This window comes from Schistocerca nitens, chromosome 2 (assembly GCF_023898315.1).
Source record: "Schistocerca nitens isolate TAMUIC-IGC-003100 chromosome 2, iqSchNite1.1, whole genome shotgun sequence".
Lineage (NCBI taxonomy): Eukaryota > Metazoa > Arthropoda > Insecta > Orthoptera > Acrididae > Schistocerca > Schistocerca nitens.
This window is the reverse complement of record NC_064615.1, coordinates 412,260,924-412,288,363: the sequence shown is the minus strand read 5'-3', so window position 1 is coordinate 412,288,363 and position 27,440 is coordinate 412,260,924. Positions and strand designations below refer to the sequence as shown.

Sequence of the window (27,440 nt, the reverse complement as noted above, 5' to 3'; positions counted from 1 at the left end):
CAACTACAAGAAAATGCCTGTTTTTATCTCCAAATGCTTTTCGTTTTATTGAAATAAAACATCATCAGTAGTCTGTAATGAATGATGTGTACTAAAACAATTAGTCACAGGAGATGTTGATTTTATGTACGGTATTTCATGCTCACATCAGGAAACGCCGTCTGCTTGCATGCTTTTTTTTTATACATTTTTTCACCGCTGTTGATTTTGATCTAATCCCATGTTGCTTCAAGCAAGAACCATGCATGAAATACCTTAAGTAAAATTGTCATCATTTGTAACAAAGTCTTTCCATCTAGAAAGAAATCCAACTTGTAAATATCTATCATTACAAATCATAGTGTTTTATTTCAATAAAACAAAACATGTTTGATGACAAAAACATGCATTTTCATGTAGTTGCATAGACAGAATTAAAATAAATCAATAATTATTATGAATCCACTATGGGCAATATGGCCACACAAATTGAGAAAGTAGGTAGTTATTCTCATAATCGTAAGTTTATCAGTTACAGTTACAGTAATACATAGTATCAGAAAAATAGATGCAAGCAGAGTTCACAATCTGCAGCATTGTTACCAGAGCTGATTGGGATACTCTGATTGTGAACTGAGTGAAGGGTGTCAACTATAGGCTTCATTGACTTTGTGATGGTCTCGACTGCAATTTTTTGGGCCTGCATTATTGGGTGGAGAATTATGGGACTCCCCTTACAGGTCAGGGGCATGCTACACAAAGGAAGCAGTTAATCAGGTAGCATAGTACTTGTGGGGTGTACATGGTGGATTTTTAGGTTAGGTGGTAGCTTGAGTTACTCCTACGAACACTCACCAGTCTACACACAGATAGCAAAATCGGACTGCTTTCAGAATAAAGACACTTTGAATGTCAAACTTTTATCAGTAAGGTGTTGAAGTATTTGCTTGATAGTTCCTAAATTTACTACACTTTAGGAAGTTTATAACACTGAAATTATTCTCAGGACCGAGAGATAGCTGAAAACTGAAGTAGAATACCCTGAAATATTTAGGAAGTCATGGAACATAGATAGGAAAGATAGATAAACTCCATAGAAAGGGGGGGGGGGGGAATTGCCTATCACAGACTGGGATGTCTATGGATTAATTGCAGGGGAGTATGGACAGGCAGTCTTGTGGAGGCCTTTTAAACATGTTTTCTGAAAACTGACTTGAGCTTCTAGTTCGACAGCCCAGATGAAATAGAAATATTTTAGACCTTGTATCTACAAACAGATGTGATCTTAGCATCCCACTTAGACAATGAATGTACATCATTTTGTCCGATGGATGTAGAAGAATTATTGACGGAGTTTAAATGGATTGTAAATTGTACTTTGGAGAAGTATGTGTTGAGTAAGGGGATTAAGAATGGAGAAGACTGACAGTGGTTTAATAACAAAATTCAGAAAATTCTGAGAAACCAAAGACTGTAGCACTCTTGGTTCAAAAGAGAACATGCAGGTGATGACAGGGAAATGTTAGTAGAAATTTGTGTGTCTGTTAAAAGATCAATGTGAGAAGCATACAACCACTACCATTATTATACTATAGTGAAAGATCTTACCAAGAACTCAACATAAACCTGGTCCTATGTAAAATCACTAAGCGGGTCAAAGTATTCCATCCACTTACTCATTGACTAGTCTGATGAGGCAGTAGAAGATACCAAAAGGAAAGCTGAACTTTTAAATTTCACATCTAAGAAATCATTCACACAGGATTATTGTACAGATATACTGTCATTTGACCATTGCAGTGTGGAGGACAAAGTAATGGGCATCCCTGCTGTAGAGAAGCAACTGAAAGATCTGAAGATAAATACATCACCCGCTCCACACGGAATCAGAGTTTGGTTTAACAAAGATACTCTGTAGGATTGGCCCCTTACTTAACTTCCAGATATCACAAATCCTGTTACCCAGCTCAAATACTCAAGTGACTGGAAAAAAGTGCAGGTGACTCCTGTATATAAGAAGGGTAAAAGAACAGACCCGCAAAATTACAGACAAATATCCTTAACATTGGTTAGCTGCAGAATTCTTGAACATACTCTTACAAGGGAAACTCACTATCGCTCCCCCATCAGATTTTGTGGTAAGATGGCTCAGTGGATACCCGGTCAAAAACTGAACACAAATTGAGCATGAAAACATGGAAGAAGGTGTACTGAACTGTGAAAAAAAAGCAAAATCAAAGCATTGAATGGTCAAAGGATAAGAAGTGCAATATAGAGCAGCCTGAAATAGCAACAGTGTCGTGGTTAAGTGGTCACGGCGTTGGACTGCCATGCTGTTGAGTCATGTTAATTTATTTTTATTTTTTCACAAGATTGTGAGTTGTCTGTCTGGTCATTGAAATGTCTGTTCTTTTTCTGTAGTACTGACAGTTGTCATATTATTCACTGGTTATAGAACATAAGTCAAGTGGTAAGAATATGTTACCATCGCAAGTAAATGTGATGGATAGTGACAACAGGCGAGATACCACAAATATGAATAAGATGTCCAAAAGAACAGACACCATTGGTGATCTTGCAGCTCTCGAAGAATGAAATTACAGTGAAATCCAGACCTTAGTAGCTGCTTACAGGCGTTGATAAATCTCAATGGGGACAGTTGAAAATGTGTGCCCTGGCCGGGACCATATTCATATACACTCCTGGAAATTGAAATAAGAACACCGTGAATTCATTGTCCCAGGAAGGGGAAACTTTATTGACACATTCCTGGGGTCAGATACATCACATGATCACACTGACAGAACCACAGACACATACACACAGGCAACAGAGCATGCACAATGTCGGCACTAGTACAATGTATATCCACCTTTCACAGCAATGCAGGCTGCTATTCTCCCATGGAGACGATCGTAGAGATGCTGGATGTAGTCCTGTGGAACGGCTTGCCATGCCATTTCCACCTGGCGCCTCAGTTGGACCAGCGTTCGTGCTGGACGTGCAGACCGCGTGAGACGACGCTTCATCCAGTCCCAAACATGCTCAATGGGGGACAGATCCGGAGATCTTGCTGGCCAGGGTAGTTGACTTACACCTTCTAGAGCACGTTGGGTGGCACGGGATACATGCGGACGTGCATTGTCCTGTTGGAACAGCAAGTTCCCTTGCCGGTCTAGGAATGGTAGAACGATGGGTTCGATGACGGTTTGGATATACCGTGCACTATTCAGTGTCCCCTCGACGATCACCAGTGGTGTACGGCCAGTGTAGGAGATCGCTCCCCACACCATGATGCCGGGTGTTGGCCCTGTGTGCCTCGGTCGTATGCAGTCCTGATTGTGGCGCTCACCTGCACGGCGCCAAACACGCATACGACCATCATTGGCACCAAGGCAGAAGCGACTCTCATCGCTGAAGACGACACGTCTCCATTCGTCCCTCCATTCACGCCTGTCGCGACGCCACTGGAGGCGGGCTGCACGATGTTGGGGCGTGAGCGGAAGACGGCCTAACGGTGTGCGGGACCGTAGCCCAGCTTCATGGAGACGGTTGCGAATGGTCCTCGCCGATACCCCAGGAGCAACAATGTCCCTAATTTGCTGGGAAGTGGCGGTGCGGTCCCCTACGGCACTGCGTAGGATCCTACGGTCTTGGCATGCATCCGTGCGTCGCTGCGGTCGGGTCCCAGGTCGACGGGCACGTGCACCTTCCGCCGACCACTGGCGACAACATCGATGTACTGTGGAGACCTCACGCCCCACGTGTTGAGCAATTCGGCGGTACGTCCACCCGGCCTCCCGCATGCCCACTATACGCCCTCGCTCAAAGTCCGTCAACTGCACATACGGTTCACGTCCACGCTGTCGCGGCATGCTACCAGTGTTAAAGACTGCGATGGAGCTCCGTATGCCACGGCAAACTGGCTGACACTGACGGCGGCGGTGCACAAATGCTGCGCAGCTAGCGCCATTCGACGGCCAACACCGCGGTTCCTGGTGTGTCCGCTGTGCCGTGCGTGTGATCATTGCTTGTACAGCCCTCTCGCAGTGTCCGGAGCAAGTATGGTGGGTCTGACACACCAGTGTCAATGTGTTCTTTTTTCCATTTCCAGGAGTGTAGATGAGGCTTACTGGCATGAGGAGTTTTGAGCATGGCTCACCCGCAGGGCAGTCTAGCACCGTGACCACTTCACCACTGCACCGTTGCTCTTTTAGGCTGTTCTTTATTGCACTTCTTGTCCTTTGATATTCACTATTTCTTTCTTTTTTTTCCACAGTTCAGTATTCCTTCTTCCTATCTTCATGCTTGATCTGTGTTCAGGTTTTGACAGGCTGTCTACTGGGCCCTCTTACCACTAAATCTGATGGAATGATGATGATGATTAGTGCTTTTGGGGCGCACAGCGACGAGGTTATCAGTGCCCGCTAAATCTGATGGGGGTGCGATGGGGAGTTTCCCTTGTCAGTTCAAATATAATAAATTTCCGCGAAACGAAAAAGCTTCTGTCCACAAATCAGCGTGGTTTTATAAAGCATCACTCATGAGAAACTCATCTTGCCCTTTTCTCACGTGATAACCTGCAAACTGTAGATGAAGGGTGGCAGCCAATTCCAAATGTGTAGATTTCTAAAAAGTATTTGATGTGGTGCCCCAAAGTAGACTGTTAACAAAAGTACAAGCATATGGAATAGATTGCCAGATATGTGAGTTGCTGAAAGCCTTCTTAAATAATAGAACATAGTAAATTGTCCTCAGTGGTAAGTGTTCATCAGGGAGAGTGTCATTGGGAGTGCCTCAGGGAAGTGTGACAGGACTGCTCCTTTTCTTTACATACATATATAATCTGGCAGACAGGATGAGTAGCAGTCTGCAGCTGTTTGATGATGCTGTGGTGTATGGGAAGGTGTCATTGTTGAGTGACTGTAGTAGGATACAGGATAAGTCGGATGAATGGCAGCTTGCTCTAAATGTAGAAAAATGTAAGTTAATGCAGATGAGTATAAAAAAAAAAAAACAATCCCATAATGTTAAAATACAGCATTGGTACTATGCTTCCTGATACAGCCACGTTAATTAAGTATCTAATGTAATTTGATAGATAAAAAATATCTGCTTACATATATGTAAGTTAAGATGAATGGTCATAGGTCATAGACAGAGGATGTATGCCAGCAACACACAATATCCTGTTGTAGAGCATGCTCTACAACATGACAGTCATGACCTCGGTGTGTATGTTACCACACGTTCCATCTAGATTCTTCCCCTAGACAGCAGTTTCACAGAACTCTGCTGGTGGGAACTAGTGCTGCAACATATCCTTGGTTCTCGCCACCCACCTGGCCTCAATTAACTTTAATTTCTTCCATCTCAGCATTCCTTCACAGTAACTACATCGTTTTTGCTTTCTACGTATTTCATTTTCTGTCATGTCTGTTTTGCACTTAGCTTTTCGTTCTTATTAACTCAGGCATGATGCTTTAGCAATAATCTCTGTCTTGCGTATTACCATTTCTTCCACCTTTAAGGTTTTCACATCTTGTCTGGTGCAGTCTCCAACAATCAGTCTTTCCTTCTCATCTTGTCCGGTAAGTCTCCACTGTCACGGAGTTCTGGGTGACTTTTCTGAGCTCTATCCCTTTTCCTAAATCTCTCTTTTCCTTCACCCCTCTGCCGTTCCCTTCACCCCTTCTCCCGGAAGAGGGAGCCACTGGTTCCAAAAGCTTGCATACACAAAACCTATTTTTATATGTGTGTTCCTCTGCCACTGCTTGGTGAGTAGATTTTTTTTATCCATTCAATTACTGATTGTCAAAAACTGATTATTTTGAGTAAATATCTAGGCATAACTTTGCAAAGTGATAGAAAATGGAACAAACATGTACGGATTGTAGTAGAGAAGGCAGATGGTCAATTTTTGTTTATTGGGAGAATTTTGGGAAAGTGTAGCTAATCTATAAAGGAGACCACATATAGAACACTTATATGACCCATTCTCGAGTATTCCTGGTGTGTGTGGGACCCCCACCAGATCAGATTAATTTAAGACATCGAAGCAGTTCAGAGACAAACTGCTAGATTAATTACTGGTAGGTTTGATCAACAAGCAAGTATTATGGAGAATTAGGACTTGTATGGAGGCCTGTAGGCAGTCATTTTTCTGTTGCTGTACGTGCGAGTGGAACAGCAAAGGAAATGACTAGTAGTGATACAAGATACCATCTGCCACACACTATATGATGTTTTGTGCAGTGTTTATGTATATGTAGAAATTAAAATTGGGTGTATATTCTTAGAATCAATTTAAATTAACATTTATTTCACACATTTGAAAATTATTTTTCAGAAAAGAAATAGCACTTTATTAGAAATCCCTTTAATTTTATTTTAAATATTGGATATGTTCCAATTTTTGTTTCCTCTGGTAATTTATTGTGTAGTATGACACTAATTATGCTCTTCTGATAGGATGTTGTTCTGGAATATGTTTAGTGTATATTTGATTTCCCTCTGCTACAATAGTTTCGTACATTTTCATAATAGTTTGCCCATTTTCAAGAGGTAGTCTCTGGTGAACAAGATAGCTTCATAAATTAATAAGCATGGAACACTCAGAACATCCAGCTCAATAAAGCAAAATTTATAGGACTCCATGGTTTTTTTTTTTTTTTTTTTTAAGACCACAAATTTTTCTTAGAGCTCTATTTTGAATTCTAAAGACAGTTATATGATGAGCTGTTTGTCCCCAGAAAATGATCCAATATTAGAGCAGTGAGTGAAACTATGCTAGTATGCCTGCAGTACTAATGTTTTGCTTGTTGTAGACTTTCCTGTTCTTAGCCCGTACCAAGTGGATGAGACTTTCTTAGACAAGTTCTTTATATGTGTGTACCATTTTAAGTCTTACTGAACTCACAGACCAAAAAAATTTCTCGCACTTGTATTTTATGTTGGATCATTATTTAATCTTGCTTGAATAGACATTTGACTAGATATTGGAAATAAAGTTGACCCACACAGCTTTTTCAGTATTTACAATGAATGTGTTTTTGGTGAATCACTCTGAAAGTTGTGCCATAGAACTGTCTGGTGTTGATCGCAAGGTTTCTGGGCTGGACGCATTGAGCAGTATGATGGTGTTATTGGCAAATAGGATAGTTCTTTGAAGAATTATGTAGCCAACAAAATTGTTCACATAGATGAAGAAGAATGGCAGTCCTATGCTTAAGCCCTGAGGTACACCATATTTTATTGTTGATTCACTGGAAAGGGAAAGTGTTGTTTCTAATTTATTTCAAAGTGTTGAACTTGTGCTGAAGTGTTACCTATTGCCTGCAATTTGTTGGGTATGAATTCAACCAGCTATGTGCTACACCTGTTACTCTATTTCTTTCTAATTTTTCAAGCAGAATTTTATGGCTGAGGACATTGATGGCTTGTGAAAGGTCTAGGAAAATAGCTGCAGCTAATTTATGGTGATTGAGGGATATTAAAGCACAATCTAAGAATTCAAATATTTCTGTCTGTGTAGATTTAAGACTTTCTAGAAGTCACTGCATTAACTCCAACCAGACTGTGAACCATTGTTGGTCTCATGCCACTATTTATAGCAAATTGTGAGTTCAACTTTTGATGCGCACTACGCTCTTAGACGAGTGTAGTGGGCATTTGAATCAAACTCACAGTCTAGGTGGAATCCAGGCAGAAAATACACATAACAGCACAACCCACAGTACCTGAAGAAGATGAGTGATTCAGTTATCAGTATATTTTGCATAAAATGGAAACAACAACTCGGCTAAACACTCAGAAATACATCACTGAAATAGTTCTCATTTTTGTCAAACAGTGTTGTCTTTTATTGTATACGCCTTAAATACTTATCCGGAACATATTTCTGAATTTGTTTATGATGATTGAACTTATAGCTGCAAAGGCTTGAACTTATAGCTGTTAACTTGATTTCTGTAAGTCACAATTTACAGTTTTTTATCATTCTTGTATATCAGACATTTTGTGATATTCCTCAGCATATTAAGATATATTCCTTTCTTTTTCATTTCAGAGTAATCTGCTGCTACTGCATAACAATGTTGGTCTGAGTGTGCAGCAAGGCTATAACACACTCTTAGGACAAAGGACAGGTTGTACACTGAATTGTTATAGAGTTTTCTCACACTTAGCACGCCAAGGATTTCGGCTTAAACGTCATGACGGACCGCTTTTCGTTCTCACAGACTATGAGCGACGTATAGGTCTACAGAGTTATCTTTATCCCAGTAAGCGTGGCACTGTGAGCACGCAAGAGCAGCATAATGATCAAAATGGAGATTCCGCAAATGCTGAGTTCCATGAAAACACTATTAGACAAATCACTATATCATCTGAAGGAAATGATGTTGAGATAGATACAAACCACATTAAAAATCAACATGCAGATATTTTATCAGAGAGCCATGTAAAAACTGAAACTATAATCCCACAGGTTTCTGAAGAAAACTCTACAGGTGATGATGTGATACGTAATATTGTTAAAAATGAAGATAGTGAGCTTCAAACAGCTCATGGATTTGGATTTTACACAAATAACACGGTATCAGACAGTACAGGAGTTTCACCTGGTGTATCTGAGACTAATTTTAAAACTGAGAAGCAACAGCTAAGCAGTCCAAATCCTAAAGGTGACTTCTCAGAGTCACACCAGAGAATTAAAAATAGTTCTGAAGTGTTTATTAGCAAAAAATCTGGTAATGGTGGATTGGTTGAAGACAATATTCATAACATCAAACATGAACAAAGTACTGTTGATTTTTCACATGTAGCAGTAAATAATGAAGAAAATCATCATGAAAATAATGTTGTCATATGTGACATCGAAATGAAGGTAGAAAATGATTTGCAGGAGGATGTTGTAAAGCACAGAGGGAGAATTATTTCAGGATCTACATCAACAGAGAGGTCATCAAAAGACATAATAAAAAAAGAGACTATTCATTCAGAGAAGAACTGTGATATTTCAGTAGACAGAATGGACTCACCCAGTATTATTGAATCCGTAGAGGAAGTACACGAAGTAAACAAACATTTAAACACTAGAGAGCCACAAATCACACAGGAATCACATGAGTTAATAAAAAAGGAAGATGTAAAAATATCGCATGAGGTATGTCTAATTAGTGACAGTAGTGTATCGGGGTTCAGTGATATCATTGTTGACCTTGAGGAACAAGAACAGAACAAAAATTATGGCAAAACATGCCAACCCCCTCTTGTGAATTTAGTGAATTATGATGAAAACAAATTGTCTAGTTTTCAAAGTAAAATGAGAACTCCTCAAGAAGTAGTTATCGTGGATGAATTGCCAGTGTCACAAAGACCGAAAAAGAATGTAGGACAACCATGTACTTCTAATAATTCTTTGAAGTGTGAGGTAGACATTACTGACATTAATTCAAAAAAAGAAAGTATAGCCTTAAGGACATTGAATCGGAAGACTGCTGGGGGCCAGAAGTCTTTTGTTAAGAAATCTCTGAAATGTGAAATAGACATAACCGATGTTAGTTCAGCAGAAGAAAGCATAGCCGTCTGTCCGGACATCACTAGTAATAAAGAAGGGAATGATGATATTTTATGTGTGGATCACAAACACAAATCGAAAAGGAAACGTCGTATTTCTCAAAGGAAATCATCTGTAAAGAGTGAAAAGTCATATGTAGTTGACGTTGAAACTGATACTCTTATGCATTCAGATGATAAATTGGTTCCAAGAAAGGTAGCTAAGCGTGAAAAGCAAAAAGAGATGGGTGAAATAATAGTTGTCGATGATATCGACACCCAGTGTGAGAATGATGAAGCAGTTGTGTTGAAAGATGATGATTTGGAATTAGAATTGACCAGATTTTATGAAGAAATAACTCTCATTGATCTAACAGGTGAAGATTCCAGGACAAAAACTAGAACTGAAATTTTGGATATGTTTCCTAATTTTGCTGGTGTGAAGATTGCTACTGTTAGAGTTCCTCCATCTGATCTTTTACCAGAGAATGTGACACCGTCACAGCAGGAATATCAAATTGACCTGCAAAACCTACTCTCTGACCGGCCAGATTGGATTGTGCGCAGACGCCCACATAGAGGTAGAGATGCTCACCAACGATTTAGGCCCAGGAGGGGGTATTTCCGACGCCAGCAATATCGAGGATCACCTCACCATCATATGGCTGATGAGAGGCATTACGTTGATCCACAGGTAATATCAGAAGAATTTTCTCGCAATGTTCGGATGGACTATGATGGGCAGTCGGTTTCTCGGAACTACTCTAATCCATACAACCATCCGGCACAAGAAAATATACCTTTTGCTGTAATTGATACTTCTGGAGATTTCTCACATGTAAGAAGGTTTGAACACCAACAAAGATTTTTTCAAGCGCGATCAAACAAACCATGGTATGAAAACACTTGGAACACAGGTCCACAAAGTGATGCCTTTATGCAGCGTAGTGATTCACCTTCAGCTTCTCCTCAACATTATGAGCTTATGAATGTTGATAACAGATTTTCAGGACACCGGCACAGTCAACAAAGGTTTGTATGTTTTATGTGTTTCAGCAGGTTTTTTTTCCAATTTTTTGATAATACTCTTACTAGGTTATGTTATTTGCTTAATTTCTTGACTATAAAATGATTCATTGTCAGAACTGGATGCTAATTTGCAACTATGTCATTTCACCCTAATGATTATGATTTAGATATTGTACTAAAACAGAATGTGTGGAAGCTGTTTCAGTCTGGCAGGAAGTTTCAAATAAGCACATATTCCACTGCAGAATGAAAATTAATTCTGGTAACAATCTTATGGGCTGTGTGTGAGCCATTTCTCTGCAAAATCCTTTCTTCCAGGAGTCCTAGACCTGCATCATATGTAGGAGAACTTCAGTGAAGTTTGGAAGGTTGGAAAAGAGGTACTGGTGTAAGCGAAGCTGTGAGTGCAGGTCATGACTCATGCTTGTATAGCTCATTTGGTAGAGTACTGGCCGGTGAAAGGTCCCAGGTTTTAATGCTGATCTGATAAACAATTTTAATCCCCCTGTAAGTTCCAAAGGAATGCATATACTGCTGGGAATTATAGAAACTGTTATCACTAAATAACAAAGAAAAGTCCGTCAAAAAATTCTGGGTGTGACAACTGATGAAAACTGGAAATAAATACTAAGAAGCAACATAGAGCTCTATGAAAAGCCAAAAACTTTCTCAGACCGTTAGGAAAAAAATATACCACTTTCTTTGGACATATATCAGTAGATGTGATGCACATGTACAGACAAACAAAGTATTACAATTTCAGAAAAAAAACTGATGATTTATTCAAGCGAAAGAAGTTCACAAATTGAGCAGGTCAGTTAAGCATTGGTCCCCCCTGGCCCTTATGCAAGCAGTTATTCAGCTTGTTGTTTATTGACAGAGTTATTGGATGTTCTCCTAAGGGATATCATTCCAAATTCTGTCCATTTGTTGCATTAGATCATCAGAATTCCAAGCTGGTTGGAGGGCCTTGCACATAATGCCCCAGATGTTCTCATTTTTGGAGGGTTCCGTTGACCGTGGTGGCCAAGGTAGGATTTGTCAAGTACGAAGACAAGCAGTAGAAACTCTTACTGTGTGCAGGCAGGCACTGGCTTGCCAAAATGTACGTCCAGGGTGGTTTTGCCGTGAAGGGCAAGAAAACAGGACATTGAGCATCGTTGACATGCCACTGTATTGTAAGGGTGCCACTAATGACAACCAAAGGGGTCCTGCTATGAAAAGGTCCCTCAGACCAGCACTCCTGCTTGTCAGGCTGTAAGGCGGTCGACAGTCAGGATTGTATCCCACAGCTGTCTGCAGTATCTCCAGGCACTTCTTTACTGGTCATTGGGGCTCATTTGGAAGTGAGACTCATCACTGAGACAATTCTACTCCAATTGATAAGATTCCAGGCCAAAGACATGTCTGGAGATGCCCTGGATAGTGGTAGGATACCATCCTGACTGTCACCCGATTTGCAACCCGACAACCGGGAGTAGTAGTCTGAGATGCCATTCCTTTTCATAGCAGGAGCCCTTTAGTTGTTACCCTGGCACCCTTGTAGCACAACAGTATGTCGACGATATTCTACGCCCCATTTTGTTGCTCTTCATGGTAAGCCACCGTGGGCTTACATTTCAGCAAGATAATGCCTGCTCGCATGCGGTGAGAGTTTCTACTGCTTTTCTTCATGTTTGCCAAGCCCTATCTTGCTGGCAAGATCGCCAGATCTCTCAACAATTAAGAATGTTTGAAGCATTATGTGCAGGGCCCTCCAACCAGCTCAGGATTTTGAGAATCTAACATGCCAATTGGACAGAATTTGGCGTGATATCTGGACAGCCAACAACTGTATCAATCATTGCCAAGCCAAATAACTGCTTGCATGCGGTCCAGTGATGGACCAACACATTATTGACTTGCTCCATTTACGAACCTCTTTCTCTTCAATAAAACATTCTGAAATTGTAGTAATTTGTTTGTCTGTACATATACATCACACCTACTGATTCCTGTCCCATTGAGATAATTTCTTCATGTTGTGTCATTGAATGTCAAAAACATGTAGAAGAAATGAATGATTGTGAAGATGTCCAAAACAGAGAAAACTCCTGAACCATAATTAACAACTTCGAGGGTTTTAAGAGAGAGAGAGAAAACAGAGAGTACAGTAGAATGTCCTCTGAGAAACAGAGGACACAGCTGGGTAAAAGAATGAAAAAGTTCTGGGAAGAAAGATAAAACATAAGTAACTGTTGTATATTGTCCATGGTTGGTTGGATTGAAAAAGAAATGAAAAACTGCTTCCTGAACTTTCATTGTAATGTTGTGGGTTGAGAAGCTAAAGATGGATAAGGGATGGGGAAAGAGGAAGAAGAAGAAGAAGAAGAAGCTGTAGAAATATCCCAGAACTTGTACTGAAAAGCAGCCATAATGTCTTAAAGAATAGAAGCTGCAGTTGATGAATTTGAATGGATAAGAGTAAAATTTTGATAAAGTGAGCAGTAACTTCCAATTAAATAGTTATGAACAGGAGACTGCAAATGTAGAGAAATAATGTTAGAGACGGTAAAAATAGATAAAATGCCATTACCTGTACTAAATCAGTTGGGGCCACATATCTATGATTGATGTGGTTAGATTAGATTAGATTAATACTAGTTCCATGGATCATGAATATGGTATTTCGTAATGATGTGGAACGAGTCGAATTTTCCAATACATGACATAATTAGGTTAATTTAACAACATACTTAAGTTAATATAACAACTTTATTTTTTTGTGTTTTTTTGTTTTCCTTATTTTTTATTTTTATTTTTTTTATTTTTTTTTTTTATTTTTTTTTCTCTTAATTTATATCTAAAAATTCCTCTATGGAGTAGAAGGAGTTGTCATTCAGAAATTCTTTTAATTTCTTCTTAAATACTTGTTGGTTATCTGTCATACTTTTGATACTATTTGGTAAGTGACCAAAGACTTTAGTGCCAGTATAATTCACCCCTTTCTGTGCCAAAGTTAGATTTAATCTTGAATAGTGAAGATCATCCTTTCTCCTAGTATTGTAGTTATGCACACTGCTATTACTTTTGAATTGGGTTTGGTTGTTAATAACAAATTTCATAAGAGAGTATATATACTGAGAAGTTACTGTGAATATCCCTAGATCCTTAAATAAATGTCTGCAGGATGATCTTGGGTGGACTCCAGCTATTATTCTGATTACACGCTTTTGTGCAATAAATACTTTATTCCTCAGTGATGAATTACCCCAAAATATGATGCCATATGAAAGCAATGAGTGAAAATAGGCGTAGTAAGCTAATTTACTAAGATGTTTATCACCAAAATTTGCAATGACCCTTATTGCATAAGTAGCTGAAGTCAAACGTTTCAGCAGATCATCAATGTGTTTCTTCCAATTTAATCTCTCATCAATGGACACACCTAAAAATTTTGAATATTCTACCTTAGCTATATGCTTCTGATTAAGGTCTATATATATTAATGGCGTCATACCATTCACTGTACGGGACTGTATGTACTGTGTCTTATCAAAATTCAGTGAGAGTCCATTTACAAGGAACCACTTAGTAATTTTCTGAAAGACAGTATTGACAATTTCATCAGTTAATTCTTGTTTGTCAGGTGTGATTACTATACTTGTATCATCAGCAAAGAGAACTAACTTTGCCTCTTCATGAATATAGAATGGCAAGTCATTAATATATAATAAAAACAACAAAGGACCCAAGACTGACCCTTGTGGAACCCCATTCTTGATAGTTCCCCAGTTTGAGGAATGTGCTGATCTTTGCATGTTACGAGAACTACTTGTTTCAACTTTCTGCACTCTTCCAGTTAGGTACAAATTAAACCATTTGTGCACTGTCCCACTCATGCCACAATACTTGAGCTTGTCTAGCAGAATTTCATGATTTACACAATCAAAAGCCTTTGAGAGATCACAAAAAATCCCAATGGGTGATGTTCGGTTATTCAGATCATTCAAAATTTGACTGGTGAAAGCATATATGGCATTTTCTGTTGAAAAACCTTTCTGGAAACCAAACTGACATTTTGTTAGTACTTCATTTTTACAGATATGTGAAGCTACTCTTGAATACATTACTTTCTCAAAAATTTTGGATAAAGCTGTTAGAAGGGAGATTGGACGGTAATTGTTGACATCAGATCTATCCCCCTTTTTATGCAAAGGTATAACAATAGCATATTTCAGTCTATCAGGGAAAATGCCCTGTTCCAGAGAGCTATTACACAGGTGGCTGAGGATCTTATTTATCTGTTGAGAACAAGCTTTTAGTATTTTGCTGGAAATGCCATCAATTCCATGTGAGTTTTTTCTTTTAAGCAAGTTTATTATTTTCCTAATTTCAGAGGGAGAAGTGGGTGAGATTTCAATTGTATCAAATTGCATAGGTATGGCCTCTTCCATTAACAGCCTAGCATCTTCTAATGAACACCTGGATCCTACTATATCCACAACATTTAGAAAATGATTATTAAAAATATTTTCAACTTCTGACTTTTTGTTCGTAAAGTTTTCATTCAATTTGATGGTAATACTGTCTTCCTCTGCTCTTGGTTGACCTGTTTCTCTTTTAATAATAATCCAAATTGTTTTAATTTTATTATCAGAGTTGCTGATTTCAGACATGATACACATACTCCTGGATTTTTTAATAACTTTTCTTAATATAACACAGTAGTTTTTATAATTTTTGATAGTTTCTGGGTCACTACTCTTTCTTGCTGTCAGATACATTTCCATTTTCCGGTTACAAGATATTTTTATACCCTTAGTAAGCCATGGTTTGTTACAAGGTTTCTTACGAGTATATTTAACTATTTTCTTGGGGAAGCAGTTTTCAAATGCATTTACAAAAATGTCATGAAATAAATTATATTTTAAATTGGCATCAGGTTCACGGTACACCTCATCCCAGTCTAACTGCTGTAGGCTTTCCGTGAAATTTGCAATTGTTAAATCGTTGACTGAACGTACTACTTTGGAGGACTGTTTAGTATTGCTGAATGGAGCTATGTCATATATTGTAACTAGCTGTGCACCATGATCAGAAAGACCATTCTCAACAGGCTGAGCATTTATCTGGTTAAACTTATCTTGGTCTATAAAGAAGTTATCTATCAGTGAGCTGCTATTGAGCTGCTATCCTTTACCACCCGAGTAGGAAAATCAATAACGGGTGTCAAATTGAAAGAACTGAGTAATACTTCAAGGTCATTTTTCCTATTACCCTCTTTCAGAGAATCTACATTAAAGTCCCCACAAATAATAATTTTCTTCCCCCTGTCTGACAGATAGCACAACAAGGAGTCCAAATTTTTCAGAAATAGATGAAAATTTCCTGATGGGGACCTATATACAGTTACAATTATAAATGTGCCTTTATTTAATTTAAGCTCACAGGCACATGCTTCTATATGTTTCTCTACACAAAACTTTTTTGTTTCTATACTTTTTGCACAATGATAACTTCTGACATATATGGCAACTCCTCCTTTCTCCATATTTTCTCTCATTACATGTGCAGAGAGCTTATATCCACTTACATTTACCTTATCCATATCAGTAACAATGTGATGCTCAGACAGGCATAGTATATCTATTTCATTCTCAGCTTCTAAATCTTCTAAACAAACCAGAAGCTCATCTACTTTATTCTTTAAACTCCCAATATTTTGATGAAATATACTTACATTATTTTTAATTATACTTTTATGAGAACCTTTCCTTATTCTAACATTTGCAGTACTCTCCTGTCTGAGTTTCTCATTGTGCTTAGGCCTAGTTCCTATACCAGTGGTCACATGGTGTTCAGAGAGGCAGATTATGTCAGCTGGGTTGGGTGACTTTAATTCATCAATGCAATTACCTAGGACTGAGATACAACTTGGTGGAGATAAAATTTCTGGTGATTGGTGAAAATTTATAATTGATAGCTGTGATTGGTGATCCAATGTGCTAGAATTGTGCTGTTTAATTTCTTTCCTAAACTGAAGATTTGTTTCAATCCTGACCTCTCGTAGAACTTGACATCTTTCTGTCTTACCTATCTTAAAAAAGGTGCTGCTCCAACACCTGTAACCACTGGTATTTTACCATTCATGGCAGTGCCTCTCCCCCTTAAGTTTCGTGCTATTACCCCAGCCAGTTTCCCCTTCCCTTTCCTGTTGAGATGTAGGCTGTGCCTGGTATAGTCCCACCTACTGAGATAATCAACAGGAACCACACCAATATGAGCCCCCGCACCCGACCCAAGCAGCCGTTCCAACTCCAAATTAACTCCCCCAACAGAAGAGTTCAAATGAGGCCGGTCATGGCTTCTCAGGACAGATACAAACTCAACATTGGTGTGTCTCGATGCCGACGCAATCTTTACCAGGTCACACTCTATACTGTACCCAGGATCTCTGTCGATGCTGTTCCCTGGCCCTCCCACAATAACCACGGTGTCTTCCCTGGTAAATCCTTTACAGAGTGAACCTAAATCCTCTGTCACCTGCTCCAGACTAGCACTTGGTTTGAAAAAATTTGTGACCTGGTATTCTGGTCCTAATTCCTCCTGCAGAAGTTGGCCTACACCTCTGGCATGAGAACTGCCTAACAACAAAACTTTCTTCCTTTTCGATGACTTTCCTACATTCTTTTTCAATTTCCTATTGAAAGTTTGTTGTGTCCTGTCTACACCTACCTCTGCTTGAGGCTCATCAGTTTCTAACTGAAGCAACAGGTCAAACTTATTTTTGACATTCACCACAAAACTGTCAGACTTAGTTCTAAGCCTGTTCCTTCTGCTACCTGTTGCCACTTCCCACCTCTCTTTGCCCTTCTCCCTCCTTAACCTGTCCAGATCTTCCCTAGCCTGATCTAGCTCAGCCTGAAGGGCAGCAATTTTCCCCTCCTGTTCCACTATCTTCCTATCTCTGCTGCAAATCCTACATAACCACTGATGAGCCTGATCCACTTTCCCAACACCCACGCCACTGCAGTCCCCCCAGTGAAAAAAACTACTACATCCATCACACCAAACCCTGGAACTAACAATTCTACGGCAAGTCAGGCACTTCTCACTCATGGCAAAAATAATACTTTAGTTAGAATAAATCAATTAAATTACCGAAAATCAAAAAGACGTTACAAGAATTAAGCCTATTCACAAATGTATATAAGCAAGTTTCTGATTTAAAATTCCGCTGTTTTTCTGAGATCTGTATTAAAACAATGAAGGTATACGCTATTTATTATATATTTCACTCGATGGAATGAAAAAAAGGACAATTAAACGAGATACTTTAACTTTGATTCTCCAAAAACGTTACGAGAATTAGGCCTATAAACAAATGTATATAGGCAAGTTTCTGATATAAAGTTACGCTGTTTTTCTGAAATCTGTATTAAAACAATGAAGTTATACGCTATTTACGGTAGTTTACTTATTTGTTAGCGAGAAACTAGTTAAATTACCGTGAAACAAGAAACAAACACGTTTACAAAATTTAAGCCCAAGCGCGACTTCGCGAAGTTACGATCTTTTCGTGTTTTCTGAAAAAATATGCAAAGAAAAGACAAACCTTTAACGGCAAGATTAAACGATACACTAATGCACGTATTTAATTTGTTGTCGGCGTTAAACTAAATTATATTCCTGTCTAAATCACTTAACTTTCTGGAAATGGTTTCTGGCGTCACTTACTCGGCGGCCATCTTGGAACAATTTGTGTGCAACCATTTCCGATCTTTAAGGCCTTGGAGTGTTGGTTCAAAATGAGGAACTCTGATATGTTTAAAAGTGAAAAAAATTAACTTTCAAAACTATTACTTTCTCAGGGTCCTTACAACAAGTGAGTTTCTTTCATCTTGGGTATGAGTGACCTGCCCTTCCTTTCAAACCTTCCCCAACCTCTCCCTCTTTGCCCCCTTAGCAAGAAACTAATAGTTTCAAATGCTAGAACTAATTTTTAATTTTTAGATATACCTATATTCAGTACTGAAATTTTGTCTCCCAAAAGGAGAGTATAATTTTATAGTTTTCTCAAGTGAATTTTCCTTTTAATACAATTAAACAAGTATTTATATACTTGGAATCAAGTAACACACACACACACACACACACACACACACACACACACACACTACGTGATCAAAAGTATCCAGACACCCCCAAAAACATACTTTTTTCATATTAGGTGCATTGTGCTGCCACCTACTGCCAGGTAGTCCATATCAGCGACCTCAGTAGTAATTAGACATCGTGAGAGAGCAGAATGGGGCACTCTGCAGAACTCACGGACTTCGAATGTGGCCAGGTGATTGGGTGTCACTTGTGTCATACATCTGTACGCAAGATTTCCAAACTCCTAAACATCCCTAGGTCCTCTGTTTCCAATGTGATTGTGAAGTGGAAACATGAAGGGACACATACAGCACAAAAACATACAGGCCGACCTTGTCTGTTGACTGACAGAGACCACCAACGGTTGAAAAGGGTTGTAATGTGTAATAGGGAGACATATATCCAGACCATCACAAGGGAGTTCCAACCTTCATCAGGATCCAGTGCAAGTACTATGACAGTTAGGCGGGAGATGAGAAAACTTAGATTTTGTGGTTGAGCGGCTACTCGTAAGCCAGACATCACATCGGTTAATTCCAAATGACGCCTTGCTTGGTGTAAGGAGCGTAAACATTGAACGATTGAATGGTGGAAAAACATTATTGGGAGTGACGAATCGCAGTATATAATGTGGTGATCCGATGCAGGGTGTGGATACGGCAAATGCCTAGTGAACGTCATCTGCCAGCGTGTGTAGTGCAACAGTAGAATTTGGAGGCAGTGGTGTTATGATGTGGTCGTGTTTTTCGTGGAGAGGCCTTGCACCCCTTGTTGTTTTGTGTGGCTCTATAACAGCACAGGCCTACATTAATGTTTTAAGCACCTTCTTGCTTCCCACTGTTGAAGAGCAATTTGGGGATGGTGATTGTGTCTGTCAACATGATCAAGCACCTGTTCATATTGCACGGCCTGTGGCGGAGTGGTTACATGGCAATAACATCACTGTAATGGATTGGCCTGCACAGAGTCCTGACCTAAATCCTACAGAACACCTTTGGGATGTTTAGGAATGCTGACTTTGTGCCAGGCCTCACCAACCGACATCGATAACTCTCCTCAGTGCAACACTCTGTGAAGAATGGGCTTCCCTTCCCCAAGAAACCTTCTAGCACCTGATTGAGCGTATGTCTGTGAGAGTGGAAGCTGTCATAAAGGCTACTTTTGATCACATAGTGCACATACAGAAGTATCCACTCAGCTACAATGCTGGAGCAATGTATCTGCCCCCCCTCCCTCTCTCTCTCTCTCTCTCTCTCTCTCTCTCTCTCTATGGTGGGGTGGATGCAAACATGAAACAAGTATTATCTTCATAGCCTCAAAGTTAAGTTACAAATTCCGAATTTTACTTTTGAGCATGTCAACTGCTCAACATCTCCACTACATAGACTATTGTTATTGACTCCTTCCACTGTTGTAGTCCACCCAAGATTTCTGCTGTTTTGTTCATGTTTGTACCACTGAGAAGATGAATGAGATAAGTACTTGTATCAGTAGTGTTGAGAAACAGCTTAAATCATTGAAACTGAACAAAGCCCCAGATTACAATGGAAACCCTATCATATTCTATACTGAATTTGCAGCAGAGTTAGCCCTCTTCTAACTATAATCCATTGTAGATCCCACAAACAAAAAACTGTGCCCAGTTGTTGAGAGAAAACATTGGCCATTCCCATCTACAAGAAGGGTAGTTGAAGTGATCCACAAAACTATTGTCCAGTGTTCTTGACATTGAGTTTTTGTAGAATTTTAGAACATATTCTGAGCTCAAACATAATGAGGTACCCCAAACAGAATGACCACCTCTGTGCCAACCAGTATGGACTCTAAAATCATCGAACATGTGATTCGGCTCTCACTTTTCTCACATGATACTGAAAGCTTTGGATCAAGGCAACCAGGTAGATGCAGTATTTCCTGATTCCTGAAAAGCATTTGACCCCGTACTGCATCTACACTTATCGTCAAAAGAATGATCATATGGGGTATCAAGTGAAATATGTGACTGGATTGAGGATTTTCTGGTAGGGACGACACAGCATGTTATCTTGGATGGAAAGTCATCATCAAATGTGCTTGTGCTCCAGGATAGTGTGTTGGGACCCTTGCCATTCATGTTGTGTATTAATGACCTTTTTGGGCAATATTAGTATTAGTCTCAGACTTTTTGCAGATGATGCAGTTTTCTGTAATGAAGTACTGCCTGAAAGAAGCTGCGTAAATATTCAGTCAGATCTTCATAAGATTTCAAAATGGTGCAAAGATTGGCAACTTGCTTTAAATGTTCAGAAATGTAAAATTGTCCACTTCACAAAACGAAAAAACATAGTATCCTATGACTATAACATCAGTGAGTGACAGTTGGAATCAGCCAACTCATGGGTGTAACACTTTGTAGGGATATGATATGAAATTATCACATAAGCTCAATCGTGGGTAAATCGGGTGTTGGGCTTTGGTTTATTGGTAGAATACTGAAGAAGTGTGATCAGTCTGCAAAGGAGATTGCTTGCAAATCATTCCTGCAGCCCATTCTGGAATGTTGTTCTAGTATGTGGGTCCTGCACCAAATAGGAATAACAGGGGATATTGAATGTATGTGGAGAAGGGCAGCACAAATGGTCACAGGTTTGTTTGACCCATGGGAGAGTGTCACAAAGATGAAGAAACTGAACTGGCGAACTCTTGAAGATAGATGTAAACTATCCTGAGAAAGTCTACTAACAAAGTTTCAAGAACTGGCTTTAAATGATGACTCTAGGAATATACTCAACCCCCTGCATATCACTTACATAGGGATCATGAGGACAAGATAGAATAATTACAGCACACTAAGAGGCATTTGAACAATCATTCTTCCTGCACTCAATACATGAATGAAATGGGAAGAAACCCTAATAACTGGTAAAATGAGATGTATTTTCTTCCACGCACTTCACGGTGATTTGCAGAGTGTAGGTGTAGGTTTAAGTGTAAGTGTAAGTGTATGTAGGTGTAGTGTAGCTCAGTGTGTTCCAGAGTATAATGTTACCCTGTGAGATTCGCCTTTTCTTTTAGGTCTTGTGGTCTTGTTAGCATTTTTCAACCTATTTACATGAACAAATGTTCATTCTGGCTATGAAATTTCATTTTAGTGTCTCTCTGTTCAAAGAAGAAACTGTCAACATATCTTATGTGTTGTTTGGTTAGTAATAGTTCCATAAGTCTCCCTACTCTGAGAGACCATGCAGAAATTTTCATTGTTGGTCATATTCCGATATTAAAGACTCATTGAAACCACAGGTATGGAAAGATTATAAATGACACTCATTAAGTAAATATACAAGTAAATCTACATAACAGATTGACATTATCAATATGTGATTTATTTGTAAATGGGAACAAGGAAATGGAATGTGGCGGACATCTGCAGAAACTAAGTACAAAAAGTTGATACAAGAAAGAGGGAAATTGTCCCAAACAATTGTACATGCTGAATATGGTACTTATAAAAATGTTATTGTTAGTTATGACCCATGTATGCTGCTATTGTTTTGTTCAAGTGAGAGCAGTTTATTCAGATTTCTCAGAATACACCTCTAAGATCAAATTTTCAGACATCTGGCTGAGATGGTTCACTCTCCAGGCTTCCTTCCCAAAATGTTCTAATAGTTTGTTGCAGTTTTGTGTAGCTTTTAAGGGCCACACATGGAATGGTTCATAATATAGGATAGTGTTTTTGTTTCACAACAGTAATTAGCTGACACAAATGATGCAGATATAATCCCAAGTTAGTTTGGATATACATTTTTGAACTATTGAATGAAACACTGACTTGATTAAATATCAAACATTGTGTCAAACTGGGGCTCATACTTGAAACCGTGCCTTTTATGAGCGACAATCATACGAACTGAGCTGTCCAGGCACAACTAATTAGGCATTCTCAGTCCTTCAGTTCAGCCAGTAGCCTTTTCCAGCTTTCCAAAACTTTACAACAGCTCTCTTGTGTATGTTGTTGGACTAAGGGGCTATTGATTTGTTTCCAGAAGGAATATTTCTCTCTGCAGCATAGTATGCTCTATTTTGAAACATTCTGACAGATTAAAACTGCGTGTGAGCCCAGGAATTGAACTTGGTACCTTGCCTTTCACAGGCAATGCTCTCACTAATTGAGCCATCTGGGCATGACTCTTGACCTGTCCTCACAGTTTTAGTTGTACCAATCTCTCTCTCTCTCTCTCTCTCTCTCTCTCTCTCTCTCTCTCTCTCTCTCTCTCTCTCTCTAATTTGCAAACTTAAGTGCTAGCTTCACATGTCAAACGCACACTTTTACTCTGTCATGATGTTTCAAAATGGTAGGTACTTCACTGCAGAGAGAAAGATTCATTCTGGTACTAGATGTCATGTTTGTTGATTGAAATGTGAGTCTTGGTTCAATTGACGACTCTATACACACAGAAAATATTTCTCTAAAAGTTTTTGTAACATCAAACAATGGGAACTCCAGGTTTCAATATCAGAAATGTAAGAAAGAGATAGATTGCTATTTACCGTAAAGACGACACGTTAAGTTGTAGATGGGCACAATTAAAACACACTAACATATTGGCTTACCTCCATAACTTTCTTCACTAAAAGAAAAAGAAACACTCATACATTCATTCACATGAGCAAACACACCTCTATCACACGTAATCACCATCTCTCACAGTTCGGACCACAGTGCAGCTGTCATGTGGAATGGAAGCAGCAACCTGGAGGGGATGGGGATGGGGAAGGGGAAGGGAAAGGGATTGAAATGTACTGGTGGGGGGTGGGGTGGGAGGGGGGGGGTTGGAAGAGCACTGTCTGGCAGAGTATGCAGGGACTAGCCTGCCCTTGCCAACAGGTGCAGTGTCAGGAGGCTGTGGCGACAGTGCATTACAGCAGATCGAAGCTGGGATAATTTCAGGAGCAGAGAATGTGATGTAAGGATAACTCCTATCTGCACAGGTCAAAAGCTGTTGGTGGAGGTGAGGATCCAGATGGCTTGGGTAGTGAAGTAGCCATTGTGATCAAGCGTGTTATGTTCAGCTGCATGTTGTGCCACAGGGTGATCTACTTTGCTCTTGGCCACAGTTTGGTGATGGCCATTCATCCTGGTGGAGAGCTGGTTGGCTGTCATACCAATATGAAAAGCTGAGCAATAACTGCAGCAGAGCTGGTATTGATATGGCTGCTTTCAGAAGTGGCCTGGTCACTGATATGGTAGGATAATTCTGTGATAGGCCTGGCATAGGAAGTGCTGGATGGATGGATTGGGCAGGTCTTGCACCTGAGTCTTCCACAAAGATATGATCCTTGTGGCAAGGTAATGGGTTTGGGAGTGGCATATGAAGTTGTGGAGGGTGGGAAGATGAGGAACACCACTTTAGGGTGGAAAGTAAGGATCCCGGATAGAATATCCCTCATTTCAGGGCATAGGTAATCAAAGCCCTATTGAAGGATGTAGTTCAGTTATTCCAGTCCGGTGTGGTATTGGGTGACAAGGGGGGCACTCTCTGTGGCTGGTTCTTGGAGGTGGTGGGAGGTTTGAGGATGTGAGGGGAAATTACACAGGAGAGAGCTCTTCTCACTTAAGATACACCATCCTCAGGTGCCAGTCTGTATGGGAGGGACTTTTTGGTGGGGAAGGGATGACAGCTGTTAAAGTATGGGTACTGTTTGTTGTTGGTGGGTTTAATATGGATAGAAGTGTGGATAGAACAATCAGAGAGGAGGAGGTCAATGTCCAGGAAAGTGGCACACTGGATTGAAGAGGACCAGGTGAAGCAGATGGGAGAGAAGGTGTTGAGGTTGTAAAGGAAGGAAGATAGGGGGTCTTGGCCCTGAGTACAGATGATGAAGATATCATCAATGAACCTGAACCAGACTAGGGGTTTGGTGTTTTAGGAGGCTAGGAAGGTCTCCTCTAGATGGCTATAAACAGTTTGGCATAAGAGGGTGCCATGCGGTTACCCATGGCTGTGTTGCGGATTTGTTTGTATACCTTGCCTTTAAAAGAGAAGTAGTTGTGAGTTAGGATAAGCTTAATAAGATACATCAGGAATGAGGTTGTGGGTCTGGAGTCTGACGGATGTTGGGAAAGGCAGTGTGCAATAGTAGTAAGTCCATGGGCATGAGGGATGTTAGTATATAGGGAGGTGGCACCAACAGTGATGAGTAGGGATCCAGGAGGTAAAGGGGTGGAGATAGTGGAGATTCAGTGAAGGAAGTGGTTGATATAATTTTTGTATCCAGCCTAGAAGGTGGCGCGTGGGTAGGAGCAGGCTAAGGTGAAAATCTCCTTATATCTGCACAGCACTGACTAGAGGGTGCTGTCATCAGTGCCTGTCATAGTGCTAACCTAATAACTTTAATACGCCGTGGCTTCATTGCTATCGATACCACGCCTCCCCCTTGAAACGACGCACCATCATTGAGTAGGGCTTCCGCCGGCGGGTGGAGGGACCCAGGGGCGGCGCAGCTGAGGGGGCGGACAGCGGAACTGCCGGCGCATGCTGTCCACCCATAACCCCGAATTGCTCGTGAGTGGGCGAGGAAAACGCCCCGTGGAAAACTTGCCAGGCCGTCCACCGCTACTGGGTATGCTCGGACGAGGTAGAGCAGCGACCTCAATGGGCGAAGGTGGCGGTGGCATGATGGCAGCCTCAGTGTCCATTAGTTCCGGCACTGCAGAGGAACACGGCAGTGGCTGGAGGTGGGGCCGTGCTGGCGGCGACAGGTGCCCATCCAATGCAGGTGACCAGACCGGCAGCGGTGACGACGGCAGGCGTGCCCGCGGAGGCGTGAGCGGCGGAAGTGCCGTCGGTGGAGTTGTGGGCTGAGGCGGTGGAAGCTGTGAAGCCTCCAGTTCTGCCAGAAAACAACCAACGGCAGAAAACTGAGGACAGCACAAACATATCTGGTTTCAGTGTCGCTTGACAGTACCGGAGGGACCAAAACAGACAAATAAGGCACGGCCAAGCTGACGAAGAATGCACCCCTGCTCCTAGCGCTGCCTGCCAGAGAAAATGCGATAGAACGCCAAATCATGCAGCGCCAAGCCAGAATGAGGCGAAGCGGCAGGAGCACACAGCAGCAGGTGCAAAAGCTGCAGGAGCGACCGATGGGCACAGCCATGAAGCAATTTGGCTGGGGAACGGGTGCCGCGCGGCTGAGAGCGATAGGAAACAAGGAAAGTCCAGAGCGCACGCTCGTGAGAGTGCGTGGCGCGCAACTTGCTCATCTGCAACTTAAATGTATGCACAAAGTGTTCAGCCTCGCCATTTGACTGGGGGTGGAACGGGGCTGAGGTCAGATGGCGAATGCTATTAGTAGCACAGAACGCTTCAAACTCTGAGGACACAAATTGCGGGCCATTGTCCGAGACAATGACTTCAGGAAGGCCCTCAATGCAAAAAAATAGACGTCAAAGCCCGAATAGTACTGGCAGATGTAGTAGAAGACATAGGTACAACAAAAGGAAAGTTGCTGTACGCATCAATAACTATCAACCAGCGGGTGTCCCAGAAAGAACCTGCAAAATCAATATGATCACGCTGCCAAGGCGCAGTAGGAGTTGGCAACGCAAAGAAGCGCTGGCAGGGAGCAGATTGGTGCTCTGCGGAAGAGCAACAGTTAGCAAGCAAATCCTCAATTTGTTTATCAATGCCAACCCAAGTGCAATGACGACGCGCTAATTGCTTCGTCCGCACTATACCCCAATGACCAGCATGCAGCAATCTAAGGATTTCCGACTGCAACGAACAAGGTACATCCACACGAGACTGATCATTGTCAGTTTGTAACAAGATAACACCGTGGTGTACAGACAAATTGTGACGTTGTGCAAAGTAACGTCGAACAAGTGGATCACGAATTTGCGTAGCAGATGGAGGCCATTGAGTAGGAAGATACTGCAAAAGATTCTGCAAAGAAGCATTGGCGGCTGTTGCGGCAGCAATGTGACAAAAATCTACTGGAAATCCATCAGCTAATTCCTTATCTTGCGAATCAATAAACACGCATGACAATTCAGAAGAATCAAACACTGTGTCAGGACCGATAGGTAGACAAGGCAAAGTGTCAGCATTGCCATGCAGGGCCATAGTCCGAAACAAAATTTCGTAATTGTAGTTAGACAAAAACAAAGACCAACTTTGAAACTTTTGTGTAGTATGGGCCGGAACTGGCTTTGACGGGTTGATCAATGATGTGAAAGGCATATCTACATCTACATTTATACTCCGCAAGCCACCCAACGGTGTGTGGCGGAGGGCACTTTACGTGCCACTGTCATTACCTCCCTTTCCTGTTCCAGTCGCGTATGGTTCGCGGGAAGAACGACTGTCTGAAAGCCTCCGTGCGCGCTCTAATCTCTCTAATTTTACATTCGTGATCTCCTCGGGAGGTATAAGTAGGGGGAAGCAATATATTCGATACCTCATCCAGAAACGCACCCTCTCGAAACCTGGCGAGCAAGCTACACCGCGATGCAGAGCGCCTCTCTTGCAGAGTCTGCCACTTGAGTTTGCTAAACATCTCCGTAATGCTATCACAGTTACCAAATAACCCAGTGACGAAACGCGCCGCTCTTCTTTGGATCTTCTGTATCTCCTCCGTCAACCCGATCTGGTACGGATCCCACACTGATGAGCAATACTCAAGTATAGGTCAAACGAGTGTTTTGTAAGCCACCTCCTTTGTTGATGGACTACATTTTCTAAGCACTCTCA

General features: G+C 40.8%; 1 protein-coding gene across 2 annotated transcripts in view; it reads left to right on the top strand.

Moving 5' to 3' along the window:
• LOC126236275 (uncharacterized) overlaps nt 1-27,440 on the top strand; it is a 181,102-nt gene that overhangs the window by 93,904 nt on the left and 59,758 nt on the right. For both annotated transcript variants that reach the window (XM_049945434.1, XM_049945435.1), the window contains exon 4: nt 8,048-10,569. In XM_049945434.1, the coding sequence (XP_049801391.1) occupies nt 8,048-10,569 (2,522 nt within the window). The remainder of the gene's footprint in view (nt 1-8,047; nt 10,570-27,440) is intronic.